We start from the raw sequence: 13,619 nt of genomic DNA on the forward strand, positions 1-13,619 counted from the left end.
GACATTGGATATATAAGATATATATTGGTGGGGATTGTAGTATCATTGTAGTATTAAATATGTAATTAAGGCTGAAGGAAGTGAAAAGTTATCATTACATTAAAATATATTGCTTCTAATGCAATTGCGAGACCATCCAGCTTTGTAAATTAAATAACTCACCGCCACGTGGCTGTTTAGCTGTTTGGGTTTGCTGCAGCATTTTGATATTTTTATGCATTCAAATGTCAGCTATTCCTGGGTTTATCTCTGAGGACCATTCACCAGGAAAGACCCAAGATAGACTTCCCTTTTCAGGAAAAAAAAAAAAGACAAAGTAGATAATGCAAAGCACGCTTGATACAAATACCCAGAAATGATTAGCATTAAAGCCCTCTTTCAACTGATGGTTGGTAAAGGATAATTTTGTTGTTCAATGAAAAAGTAATAATTCATTGGTTATGGAAAATCAAAACGTGCAATGACGATAACACAAAGGCTGGGAATGATATATGGACAATAATCTTTAAGGCTTTCTGGGGGTGGGAAAGAGGATGTAGTGTGCATGTGTTCACTAAAGGGGAGCATTTAATGTCCTATTCTATAACTGTGCCTTATTCCTTTGTGATGGGGTCTCTCACTGAGCCTGGAGCTAGGCTAGCAGAGATCCCATCCCCAGCACATGCACAATCACATCTAACTTTTCTACTTGAGGACAGAGGATTTAAACTCAGATCTTCACACTTGGACATCAAGAGTTTCTACTGTCTGAGCCATCTCTCTGGCCTTGTTTAAGGTTCTTATGCTCTTTGTGTGAGGTAATATAATATCACTCAGAGATAAACATTGATATCCTAAATGAACCTCTAAAATAAAGCAATAACGAAACTGGGTACAGTAGTTCATGATTGTAATCTCAGCAATTGCAAGACTGAGGAGGATAATTGCTGGGAGTCTGAGGGAAGGCTGGGCCACATAGATAGTTCTAGGATAGCTTGGGCTACATAGTGAGATCACGTCCAAAACTAAACCCCAATCAATAAAAAACTAATTAAAAATATAATGCAATAACTATTTAATTAGTAAGACAATAAAGGAGATAAAATAGAATTATGAAATAGTTCAAGTAAGTCATGGCCTGATTATGTCCAGAGGAAATCGCACAGGACCTATAGAATGTTATTAAGGTGAGTGACTTCAGAGAGACGGCACAATATACATATTTGCAATTAATATAGTTTTGTAAATAAACATGAAAAATGCTAGCAAAAAAACACTAAGAAATAAAAATTTAAATATGTTATTTTCTTTGGTATCAAAAATACTAACTCCAGAACCCATGAGGCCCGCCTGAAGCTGAGTAGTCAGTAGCTAATGGCCCCCAGGGGACAAAGACTGACTTCTCTTCACTGGCACGGCCACTGGTAGGCTGTCCATTCTCCAGGAAAGAACCCCACACCCGTGTCCATGCAGGTACCTATACAAACCTCTGTGTCATGGCCCAGCAGATAAAGCACAGGCTGCTCTTCCAGAAGACTCAGGTTCACAACCACTGTAACTCCAGTTCCAGGGTATTCGGCACCCTCTCTGTCCCAGCAGGCACTGGGCTTGCATGTGGTGAGCAGACATTCAAGCAAGCAAAACACCAGACACATAATAATAATAATAAAACACATACTTTTTTTTAAAAAAATATGTATGTCTTAGTTAGTGTTACTATTGCTGTGATGAGATACCATGACCAAAAAGCAAGCTGGATGGGGAGGAAAGGATTTATTCAACTTACGCTTCCATATCATAGTTCATTATCAAAGGAAATCAGGACCAAATCTCAAGCAGGGCAGGAGTCTTGAGGCAGGAACTGATGCGGAGGCCATGGACGGGTGCTGCTTACTGGTGTGCTCTTCATGGCTTGTTCTACCTGCTTTCTTATGGAACCCAGGACCACCAAACCAGGGACGGCACCACCCACAGTGGGCTGGGCCCCACCCCCATCAATCATTAATTAAGAAAATGCCCTACAGTCTTGCCTCCAGCCTAATCTTGTGGAGGCATCTTCTCAACTGAGACCCCTCCTCTCAGAGGACTCTAGCTTGTGTCGAGCTGACATCAAAGTACCCAGCCCAGTATGAACCTTAGAAAGACATGGACATGAAAGGAAGCCTTGTTGGAAAGAAAAGGAGATGGAGGGGGTATGACGGAGATAAGGGGGGAAATTGGGGAACAGATTATCAAAACATTATTTATTTATTTATTTATTTTTGATTTTCGAGACAGGGTTTCTCCATAGCTTTTGGTTTCTGTCCTGGAACTAGCTCTTCTAGACCAGGCTGGCCTCGAACTCACAGAGATCCGCCTGCCTCTGCCTCCTGAGTGCTGGGATTAAAGGCGTGCGCCACTACCGCCCAGCTATCAAAACATTATATACATGCAAGAAATTAACAAAGAATAAATTAAAAATATCTTTTAAGAATTAATCCCTTAGTACATCTGACAAAGGATGCACAAGGCTACCATGCTGAAAGCTCAAGGTGAGATCGCTCATCTGGGAGAGGTGCTTGGTGCTAAGTCTGATGGATGACCTTTGACTCTCAAAATTCCCACAGTGGAAGGGAAGAACTCCTGCATCTTGTTCTCTGACTTCACACACACACACACACACACACACACACACTAGAAATTTTAAAGTACTATAAAACACTTTTTATAGAAATTACAAAAGTCTTACAAGATCTCCTGAGTAAATTGGGAGCATGGGGACCTTGGGAGAGGGTTGGAGGGGAGAGGCAGGGAGGGGAGCAGAGAAAAATGTAGAGCCCAGTAAAAATCAATAAAAAAAAATATGTTAAGGAATCACAAAAGTCTAAAATAAGGGCAGTTGCTGCGTTTGAGTTCGGGAAGACTCGGCGTTCCTTAGCGATCAGTTGTTCCCTGAGCTGACCTACAGTTCTAACAGCCTTGCAGTGGGGATTGCTGCAGGAAACCGGTGTGCTGACTCCACAATTCAGTAAAAAGGCACTGAATCGAAGAGCCCGCTTTGAAAGTAATTGACAAAGATTTACACACAGGAACACGGTTCAAAGCTTGTTATAAGGAGGGAATGACATGTCGGAAGCAATAGAGTAACAGGTGGGGGCACACACAAGCACACACGTGGTCCTGTCCCAGGATCCTATGAAAATATCATTGGATAGCTACCTGTGCTGAGTGGGGGGAAAACCCCGCTAAAGATACATGTGTGAGGTTAAAGGTCGAGGTGACAAAGCTCACCTGATTTTGATCCCGAGGGCCCATGCGATGGAAGGACAGAACTGATTTCTGCAGGCTGTCCTCTGACCACACAAATGCCATGGCATGAATGCAGATATATATCACAATAAAAAACAAATAAATGAAAAAATCTTTTTAGCAAAAAAGAAGGGTTGGAAATGTCGGTTTAGACTTAGGGAGGGATATACTGAGAAATAAATAGCACCTACTCAGGAAACTACAGTAGTGAGCTCTTGGGGGAAAAAATTGAGACGGTCTCATGTAGTAGCCCAGGCTACCTTCCAAATGGCTATGTAGCTGAGGGTGCCCTTGAATTTCTGGCTCTCCTCTTTCTACCTCCTGAGTGCTGGCATCACAGGCATGCATCACCATACCCGGCTTTAATAGAGGGTGTAACACAGGCCATAACGGGGGCAGAGGAAAGAATGCTGGAGCGTCATCAGACTTTGATGAGCAGACTCACTCCGCATTCACTCCTCTTTCTAGTAGCTGTTCTGTTTCCGTCACTCACTCAGTTCTTTACCTTTTTAAAGATTTATTTTTTATTTTTGTGCATGCATATGTCCGTGTGAGTGGCTGCCGTGTACTGTGTAGGTACCCAAGGGGGCCCGAGGATGCGACGGATCCTCTGGCGCTGGAGGTACACGTAGTCGTGAGCTGATGTGGGTGCTGGGAACTAAGCTCAGCAGTATTTTCTCTTAAACACTGAGCCGTCTTTTCAGGTCCAAGCACTTTTTTTAAAACTCCCAGCACATCGGGCAGGTCTTCAGAAGGTTCTCACAGCGGGAGGAGATGCCCCACTTGCCAGCAATGAGCTTGTTCTGCGGGGCCACAGTGACCGAGTCTTCTCACAGGAACAACTGGAAAATGCACTGGTCCTTGTTGACCAGATGGGACCCCTGGCCCTGCTTGTCCCTTACTCATCTAGCTCATCCTTGAACGTTTTCATGACTGCCCTTTTTCAGCAGTTGCAATTAGACAACAATGTCTATCAATCCCAGCTGTGTCCATCTGGTTCATTCACCACACTCTGTACACCATGTTCCAGGAGCAGAAAGGCTCCAGATGTGAGGAAGGACCAAGCAGAACTTACAGCAGTATCAGCCTTTGGGAAAAGGGTGTTCCATGCCAAATCCGTTACCTCTGTGATTGCAAAGGCAGGAAATGTCCTGTGCAAGGCATGGGTTCTTAGACTCCTCTGCCCCCAAGGCTTCAGAATGACCCATGGCAGGGCCTGCCCGTTCTCTGGAGAGGAAAACAAGACTATGTGATCTCATAGCCCAAGACAAGATAATGACATTACGAAGCAGACTTGAGGCAAATAAGAGAAGGGGTAGTTCAGCTAGATGCCTTTTCTCTGGCATTCATCCCTGGGGACCTCTCAAGTCCCTGGAGATACCAATCTATGGCTAGAGACTGTTCATCCACAAATTATGTAATAGCTCTCCCAGAGGTCCAAAGGTCCAAGCATAGTTTAGGCTTTCTCAGAAGGAGGGAATATTTTACCAAAGATCAGGCCTCGTATTTGTCACTGAACTGTCCATTCTGATCAGCTGCCAACTGTTCTTAAGGTTCTTTGAATTGGGTTTATGATTGTTCCTTCCCACCCCACATCATTACTCCATCCCTAAGGACTTTCCGAGCAATGCAGCGTATAACAGAGTACCACAGATGCAGATTTAAACGTTCGGAAACATTGAGTTAAACATGGAATTGACAAGCTTCTCTCTCTCTCTCTCTCTCTCTCTCTCTCACACACACACACACACACACACACTAGGGTGTATATTTTAGAGATTGAAGTGAGAGAAAGACCCACTTAAAAGCACAGCCATTGAGATGGATCAGTGGATAAAGGCACTTGCTGCCACACCTGATGACGCCCCTCTCAGCACCCACTTCGTAGAAAGAGACAACTGACTCTCCACGTGGGTCCTGTGGTATGAGTGCAACACACGCGTGCGAGCACGCGCACACACACACACACATACAGTATAAATGTATATTTTTAATCAATGTCATGGTCTGAAAATGGTATGAGCTGGCTGCTGTTCACACCACTGGGTTGTAAACCAAGTGCCCATCTGCTCTGCTGCACTTGTAGACAGAGCAGCAGTTCCCAAAGTATGGGTCCTGGACCTCCAGGACCTGTACCATCTGACACTTGAAGTACAGACTCCTGGGCTCTGCCTCTGACCCACCAGCTCTGTAGCTCCGGGTTGGAGCCAGCTTGTTTGAACAAGCCCTTCAGGTGAGCCTAAGACACATAACTCCTAAGCAGCACTGCCAAAAAGGACCCGAGGTGACAAGAGGCAGAAAATGGCGGAGCAGCCATTCCATGTGGCAGAGGGGAGCTTGCCCTGGGGAAGAAAGCTACAGGTAAAATACCAAATACAGAACGAGTGGAAGGATCAGCACTGGACCCTGGTCATGGAAGAAGGAACTCTAAAGGTGTGAAGAAGTGGTTGATAAGAAAAGGGGGTGGCAAGCCAGCATTACGGAAACCACAACTAGAGAAATGGCTGAAGGAAAATGTTCTCACCAACTGATAATCTTGCCTTGAACTGTCATTGACTCTTAGAGTTTGCTTCAAGAAGAATCCTTGCACTTAACTATCATGTGCAAAGCCCTGAGTTTGACCCATAACACTAAAGAAGAGGAAGAAGAGGAAAAGGAGGAAGAGGGTTAGGAGTCCTCAGAGGTCCTAGTCATTTTCTGTCACTATCATAGAACACCTGAGACTCACTGGTTTATAGAGGGTCAAAATTTATTTAGTTTGTCATTCTGTAACCTGAAAAGTTCTGGCAAGGCTATTACCACTTATCCTAAACTATATAATACAATTATCTGTGGGATAATTGCATAATGTTAAGTGAAATTATGATCTAGTTACTGTTTTCATTTGAAAATTAAGCTTGATGTAAGGGAATGTGATTGTGGGTAAAGTTGACAAGATGTGGGCTTGTGATGGGTCATCTTCGTTATCAATTGATTGTATGTGCAATCAACTAGAATCCAAGCAACTAAGCACACCTGGGAAGGATTTTCTTGATTGGATCATCTGAGCCACACCTGGTGGCAGCCCACACAAAATGACACGGAAGAAGGAAGCATTTGCTTTTTGCCTGTTTGCCCTCACTTTGACTGCCAAGTTTGTCTATTCTGTTCCTGGGGCATTCCTTTGCTTTGAACCCAGTTCTTCAGGATGCCAGTGTAGACTGAAGACCCGCAACTCTCCAGGACTTCCCTGGAACTCTCGCACTAGAATGGGATGCTGAGACATCCAGTCTTTGTGAGTGAACAACTACCTTTCTGTCAGGAGACAGCCACTGATGACTACATTATAATTACTGTTAACCCGTTCTCCATTCTAAAGCCTCTGAAGTGATCAGTCCTAAATGTCTTGTCTCTGTGTGTGCAATGAATGTGAAGAGTTAAAAGAATCCTAGACTAGAGGAGAATTCTTCAAGGTTTAGATGTGAAACAGCTTGTTGATAATAGTCCCCTGTCTGAAAAGAGGAGAGAAAGCAGTGGTCAAAAAAAAAAAAAAAAAAAAACCCAAAACCCACAAAACAACAACAACAAAAACAGGCGGATTCACAGTCAAGCCATTTCAAATTAAAATCACTTGAACTTAAGTAAAACGTTCTAAAAGGAAGTTGGGCAACCACTGTGCTAACAGAGTCCAGGGGGAGAAAGAGGGAAGAAAGTACAAGATGGGGCTGGAGCAATAATGGCTCAGCAGGTAGCAGCACTTGTTGCTCTTGGAGTGGACCCTGGTTCAGTTCCCAGCATCCATGGAGTGGCTCACAACCATCTCTAACTCTAACTCCCAAGTTTCAGGGGATCCAACATCCTCTTCTGATCTTCATGGGCATAATGCACACATGTATCACACACACAAACATTCGCATAAAACACTTAAACACAGAAACCTAAATAAATAAATCTAAAAGGAAAAACAGTACAAGAAATCAAACATATGGAGGTGGAGAAATGCCTCAGTGGGTAAGAACACTGGCTGCTTGTCTCTAGAACTTAGGTTTGATTCCCAGCGCCCACATAGTGGTTAAAAACCATTGTAGCTCCAGTTCTAGGGGATCTGACAACCTTCTCTGGACTCCCTGGGGCACCAAGGACACATGTGGTCCACATATATTCAGGCAAAACACCCATATACATAAAATAATTTTTTGAGACAGGGTTTTGTACATAGTCCTGGCTGTCCTAGAGCTTGCTATGTGGACCAGGCTAGCCTCGAACTCAGAACTCCTCCTCCCTTTGCCTCCTGAGTGCTGGGATTAAAAAAAAGTCAAATGCAAGTATGAAATTCCCAACTAGAAATGTCCAACGTTTTGAACCCTCCAATTGTTTCTAGGACCAGATATCATCTTCTAAAACCTTCATTTCTACAACACAGAGCCCCCACCCCAGCCAGTTTTAGCAGGAGCTTTGCAGTGTGAGTCCAGTTGCAGCTACCATGAGAGTAGACACATCTGGAACTGTCTACCTTTGGAACAGTTCATCGTGTTCCAGTTTCTTCTGCAAATGGAGTGGCAATCAGAATAGCAGATTATACACACAGAAATAAAACAAACTGAACTAAATTTCAGGAAGTCTGACTCCAGCTTGTTATTGAGCAAAAGTATTTATCCATCACTCTTTTGTTTGTTTGTTTGTTTGTTTTAGACAAGAGTTCAGTATGTAGCCTTAGCTGGCCTTGAACTCACTCTGTAGACTAGATTGGCCTCAAACTCACAGAGCTCTGCCTGCTTCTGTCTCCTAAATTCTGCCTCCATACTAAACCGACTCATTATTCTTTTAGCCTGTCCCTGAGTACCTAGTATTTCCAGGTACTGTACTAGGATCAGGAATACAATGTTGAGCAAGGTAGACTTAGCCTCTACCCTCACATAGCTCAGACTGCAGATGGTGGGATATGCACTAATTCTATAACATCAACATCCTAAGTGCAAACTGTCAAGGAAGCTGTAGAGCGTAAAGAGAACGACCAAAGAACCTTAGGACGCAGGTCACCAGCTAAGCAAATGAAGGCTTTTCTGGCAGGTAACATGGCAAGAAGGAGTAGTGGGAGGTAGTCAGCTGCGTGCGTGGTGCATTGTGAAGAAGGAGGGGCCATGGTGAGTGGCAAGGGGGGAATCATCAAAGGGGAAGACATTTGAAGGGCCGATAGGGCAGGTGCTGACGAGCCTTATAGGCTTCTTCAGCATTTTGGGCTTTACTGTGAGAGTAGGCGGCTGCCTAGGAAGAGGAAAGTTGTTAAGGATGCACAGCTAACAGTTAGGCTGGTTGCTTGCAGTGGGGCACAGGGACACCAATTAGGAGACTCTTGCCATTGATCAAAAACAACCATGTGACATCCCTCAAACAATCTTGATCGAGAATAGAGAAGGATGAACAGCTTTGAGAAATATCATGTGAGAGGTGGATGGGCAACGGAGATCAAGGAGAAAGTGTGTCGGTGACTAGCGGGTATCTAGCTGTACTGAGCGGCTGGCATTTAAAGGAGACTCCCAGAAGACTTCTGGATGATAGGTGTTCTTTCTCATCACATCCGTGTGCTTGGGTCTTGCATCTATTCTATGGGCTCTGGAAGAAGCTAGACCGTAGCTGTGCTCCCATGAAGACACCCACGAATAAATCCAGTCTTCTCATCTCTCTACCCTCTCATGCACTTTCCAGGTACCACATGTCCAACCCCCATATCTGTTGAACATGCAGACATCCGGGTCAAGAACTACAGTGTGAACTCCAGGGAGAGGTATGTCTGCAATTCTGGTTTCAAACGGAAAGCCGGCACATCCACGCTGACCGAGTGTGTGATTAACAAGAACACAAACACTGCCCACTGGACAACTCCTAACCTCAAGTGCATTCGTAAGTACCTGACTCCACACTGTTCCCCTGTCTCCTGTCAAGGCTGAACAGAGCACAAGGCTGAAGGATGGGAGCTGTGGGAGGCAAAAAAAATCTGTGCTGGGGTCTGGGGCTGACTAAGCTAGTGGGACACGAAGCAACCCCTCCTGGGATAGGAACGCATGGGCAATGGGCTCAGTCACCCAATCTTGGTTTTTATACTAGTTCTGCCACTTAGCTATTTTGTGTCCTTGGGCAAATCCCTTAGCTTCTTGGAACTCTGCTTGGTGACCCAGAAAATGACCTTGATGTCAACTGTGATTTGTAGAGATAAGTGGAACCTGATAAATGTTAACTCTCATGTCCATCAGTGTTTGTTTTGGCAGAGGATGGGCTATGGTCTAGGGTGTGTGCTCAAGCTGCCCAGAGAGCTTTATGGAGCTCTCACAAAGCAGAGGGCTTCAGGAAAATATACAGTGTTCTTGTTTGTCAGAACCTGAAAGCTGGGTAGACCTACCAAACAGAAAATCCCTGTCTTACTCACCAGGGCAGTTAATGCTCAAGAATGAAGATGAGGCCTGTGAAAACCAACTTTTTAAAAACTCAGCACAGTTGGATGAAAGCCAACATTCTTGGAGTAGAAGCCACTTGGTGGTGCTTCCAGGAATATTAATCCCCATTCTGCTCCCTAAAAAAAATAAAATAAAAACTGATCCATAGTCTTCCAGGAAAGTACTGTTCAAACAGGCACGCACTGCATATCCAGGACATGGCTAGCAGCAGCTAGTCATTCGGAACTTACATGGAAATGCCCAGCTCCATCTTCTGGGAACTCCCGGGAGGGTTGGTACCACATATATCATTCCATGCAAGAACCACTTGATGACTGACCTGTGGGAAATTCTAGAAAATCAGTTTACAGTCTCGGTTGGGAGACCGATATTCACTTTCTGTACTTCTAGCCTTGTCCAAGGAAGGCAGAAAAGGATGTGCTCCTGTAGCATAATTAATAAAAACCTAGAGATAGATATTGGGGTTCAACATGAAGGTCAGAAAATTAAAACAGCCAACCACTGGCTCTTTTCTCTACCTCAGTCTGAAATGGCAATCCTGCCTCCAGGAATCCTCAGAATGAGACTGTGTGTGAGAGCTGTCTCCTCCCATCTTATATTCCTCTCTAGGGCTGGGATTAAAGGTGTGCACCACTACCGCCTGGTTTCTATGGCAAACTATTGTGGTTATTGGGATTAAAGTTGTGTGTCACCACTGTCTGATCTTTAAGGCTGATCGGTGGGGCTGTTTTGTTTTTCTGACCTTCAGGAAAGCTTTATTTATTAAAATACAAATGAAATGTCGCTACATGCACTGGTGTATTGATTATTTTTATTTGTAACTAGTTCTGAAACCGCTCCAGATTCTGCCCTCAAAATCATAAATGCCATGTGACTGTCCTCTCTCTAGGAGACCCCTCCCTGGCTCACCAGAGTCCAGTGCTACCTTCCACAGTAGTGACGCCAAAGGTGACCCCACAGCCAGAGAGCCCCTCCCCTCCTGAAAAAGGTAGGAATACTGGGAAAATATAAAGAACTACCATGTAGGATCCATTTCCCTATCATAGATACCATGGCCCTTGCTGATGATCGCTGCAAACCCAGGCAACAGAACTTTATGTTGACATCAAGATTCAGAATTTATAGTAGTTTAGGTTTTTCACAGTTATTTGATATCCAGAATTCACATGTACATGACTGCTTAGACTCTACCATTAACATATTAGACCATAGTTAGCTGGAAAATTACATGATTCGTAGTGGCTTACCATTAACATATTAGACCATAGTTAACTGGAGACGTTAGCTGTCGACACCCTTATCAAGAGTTTCTCTGTGTAGCCTTGGCTGTCCTGGAACTCAGAGATCCACCTGCCTCTGCCTCCCGAGTGCTGGGATTAAAGGCGGGCACCACCATCGCCTGGTTCTCACTTGTTTCTTCACCTGTATCAACATCTCAGGCCCACAGGGGCAGCAGGCTAAGCCAGAATACACCCCTGTATGTGTAGCAAGCTGCACTGGGCCAAGGAAGCCTGGGCTCATAGAACCTGAATGTCTTATAATTGGCAACAAACATGTCTGGTCTTTGCTCCAGAGGTAGGTTCTGTCTATCTTCCAAAGCACTTGCTATTATACAGATCCTTGGCAAGACAGTCCAGAGAAAGGGGGAAGATGGGGCCTCCTCTGGCAAACAACGTGAGGGACTCATTGAAGACTTTTGCTTTGGCTGAGGGGGGGTGGGGTGGGGGACATTGGGTGGGTTGAGGCGGGTCTCACTTTGTAGCTCTAACTGTCCCAGAACTCACTATATAAACCTAGGTGGCCTCAAAATCACAGGGATATGCCTACTTCTGTCTTTTGAGTGCTAGGATTAAAGGTGTGTGCCATTGCGCCCAGCTTCCCAGTCTTCATCATTAGCAATTTAATTTGGATGTTTGTTCTAGTTTCTTTTCTGCTGCTGAGCTAAAATATCCTCACAAAAAGCAACTTAGGGAAGAAAGAGTTCCTTTTATCTTACATTTCCAGGTTATGGCCATCACTGGGAAAGTCACGGTGGCAGGAGCTGGAAGCAGGCAGTCACATCACATCCACAGTCAAGAGCAGAGAGACAGGAATACATGCGTGTTCACTGGCATGTGCTCTGTTCAACACCTCCACTCTTAAGACAGTACATTCCTATGGGATGGAGCTGCCCACGGTGGGATGAGTCTTCCCACATCAATTAATTTAATCAAGGCAACTCCCAACAGACATGCTCACAAGCCAACCCAGTGTAGACAATTCCTCACTGAGATTCCCTTCCCTCATGTCAAGCTAACCATCATAATACAGAAATATCGCATGAACGTCACCCCTCTCTCCATCCTCGCCTTCCTTCTTTCTTCCTTTCTGGCGGGGTCTCACTATACATTCTCGGCTGACTTCAAACTCACAGGCATCCTACCTTAGCCTTCAGAGGACTCGGTTTATAGGCCTGTGCCGCTGAACCCAACTCAGTGTTTTGTTATGCAAATCTAGTTTAATGCCCTCAGCATTTGTCTCATTGCTGAGAACGTTTGAAACCTACGCTCCCCACCTTTCTAGACTCTCATTTTCTAATAAGTTTTACTGTCACATCATCCAGCTTGTGGTTTCCCCTCGTTTCCTCCTTCCACTCCCAATTATGGCAATCTCTGTTTTCAATCATCCTGAATTGCTCAATTGGTCACAACTTCCAGTGTGCTGGGTCTCAGCCTTCCGATACACAAGGAACTTGCTGAAGAACTCCAGTTGGTCTGGGGATAGATACGAGAATCAACAGCTCTGGATACTTCCCGGATGGTTCTTAGGCATCCCAGGGTGGGGACTCCTCTTCTAAGGAGGAGAGAGAGGATTCTGAATTTCATGCCACTGTGTAGTGAATAGGGCTGGGGTTGTAGCTCATTGGTAGAATGCTTGCCTAGCATGCATAAGGCTATAGGTTCAACTTCCAGTACTATTAGGGAAAAAACAATAAAATAAGATAAAGGAGTGTCTCTTTTGGTAAATTCTGTAAACAGAAGAAAGTGGTAGGTACTTGACCCATTTAAGATAGAAGTGTTTCCCAAGTTCCTTTGGTATGACTCACACAGCATTTACTCAAGAGACAAGAAAGGTCAACTAGTCTCTCTCAGCCTTGTCTCTGTGTCCCAAATGCTTGGTCAGATGTTCCTCATTGAGACAAAAATGTGCAGACACAGCCTTGGACACTAACTGGTCATGGGTGATGGGTGTGAATGCTCTGTAAGGCTGGTAGTTTGCAGAGGGAGGGATACATCTCAGTAATACCAGTGGACTGAAGTGTGCGTGCACATCTCTCATGGTGGATGGCTAAGAGAGCGTGGGGCCAGGACACCACTCATGCCTCTGGAGCACCAAGATATCCAGCCTCCCAGCATGCTTTCCTCAGCCTGCATTTCCCAGGCTTGTCACGGTGGAAGATTCATTTTCACCTGGAAGGGAACAGAGACTAGGGAACGGGTTGGCCACTTTAGAGTTTAGGAACATCCGTCTACAAATGATGAACAAGGAAGACAGGAACTAAAACACAGGCATCCTCCATGCCAGCAGGAACTAAATCAGAATCCTCTCCTCAGAATCTGCCTAGGGCATTCTGGAAAGCTGGATGTAAGCTTCCTCTTATTTCAAAATGTCAGGACAATGTGTGAAAGCAAGTTGGGGTGTGACGGTGGTACACATCTTTAATCCCAACACTCAGAAGGGAGGCGGAGGCAGGGAGCTCTCTATGAGTTTGAGGCTAGCCTGGTCTACACAAGTTCCAGGCCAGCCAGGGATACATACCAGACCTTGTCTCAAGAAAGAACAAAACTGACAAGGAAAACTAGCATCGCAGCTATCTTTCACAAATACAGTACGGTTCCACTTGTGTTTTGGCATCAAGTCTTTGAGAATATAACACACTTT

At 44.7% G+C, this 13,619-nt stretch overlaps 1 protein-coding gene across 1 annotated transcript in view; it reads left to right on the top strand.

Annotated features, from left to right (window-relative positions):
• The window catches only part of Il15ra (interleukin 15 receptor subunit alpha), a 31,357-nt gene that overhangs the window by 6,415 nt on the left and 11,323 nt on the right, over positions 1 to 13,619 (top strand). The window contains exons 3-4 of the mRNA XM_057788026.1: positions 8,953 to 9,147; positions 10,588 to 10,686. Coding sequence (XP_057644009.1) covers positions 8,953 to 9,147; positions 10,588 to 10,686 — 294 coding nt within the window. The remainder of the gene's footprint in view (positions 1 to 8,952; positions 9,148 to 10,587; positions 10,687 to 13,619) is intronic.

The sequence above is a fragment of the Chionomys nivalis genome, chromosome 13 (assembly GCF_950005125.1).
Source record: "Chionomys nivalis chromosome 13, mChiNiv1.1, whole genome shotgun sequence".
In the NCBI taxonomy this organism is placed as follows: domain Eukaryota; kingdom Metazoa; phylum Chordata; class Mammalia; order Rodentia; family Cricetidae; genus Chionomys; species Chionomys nivalis.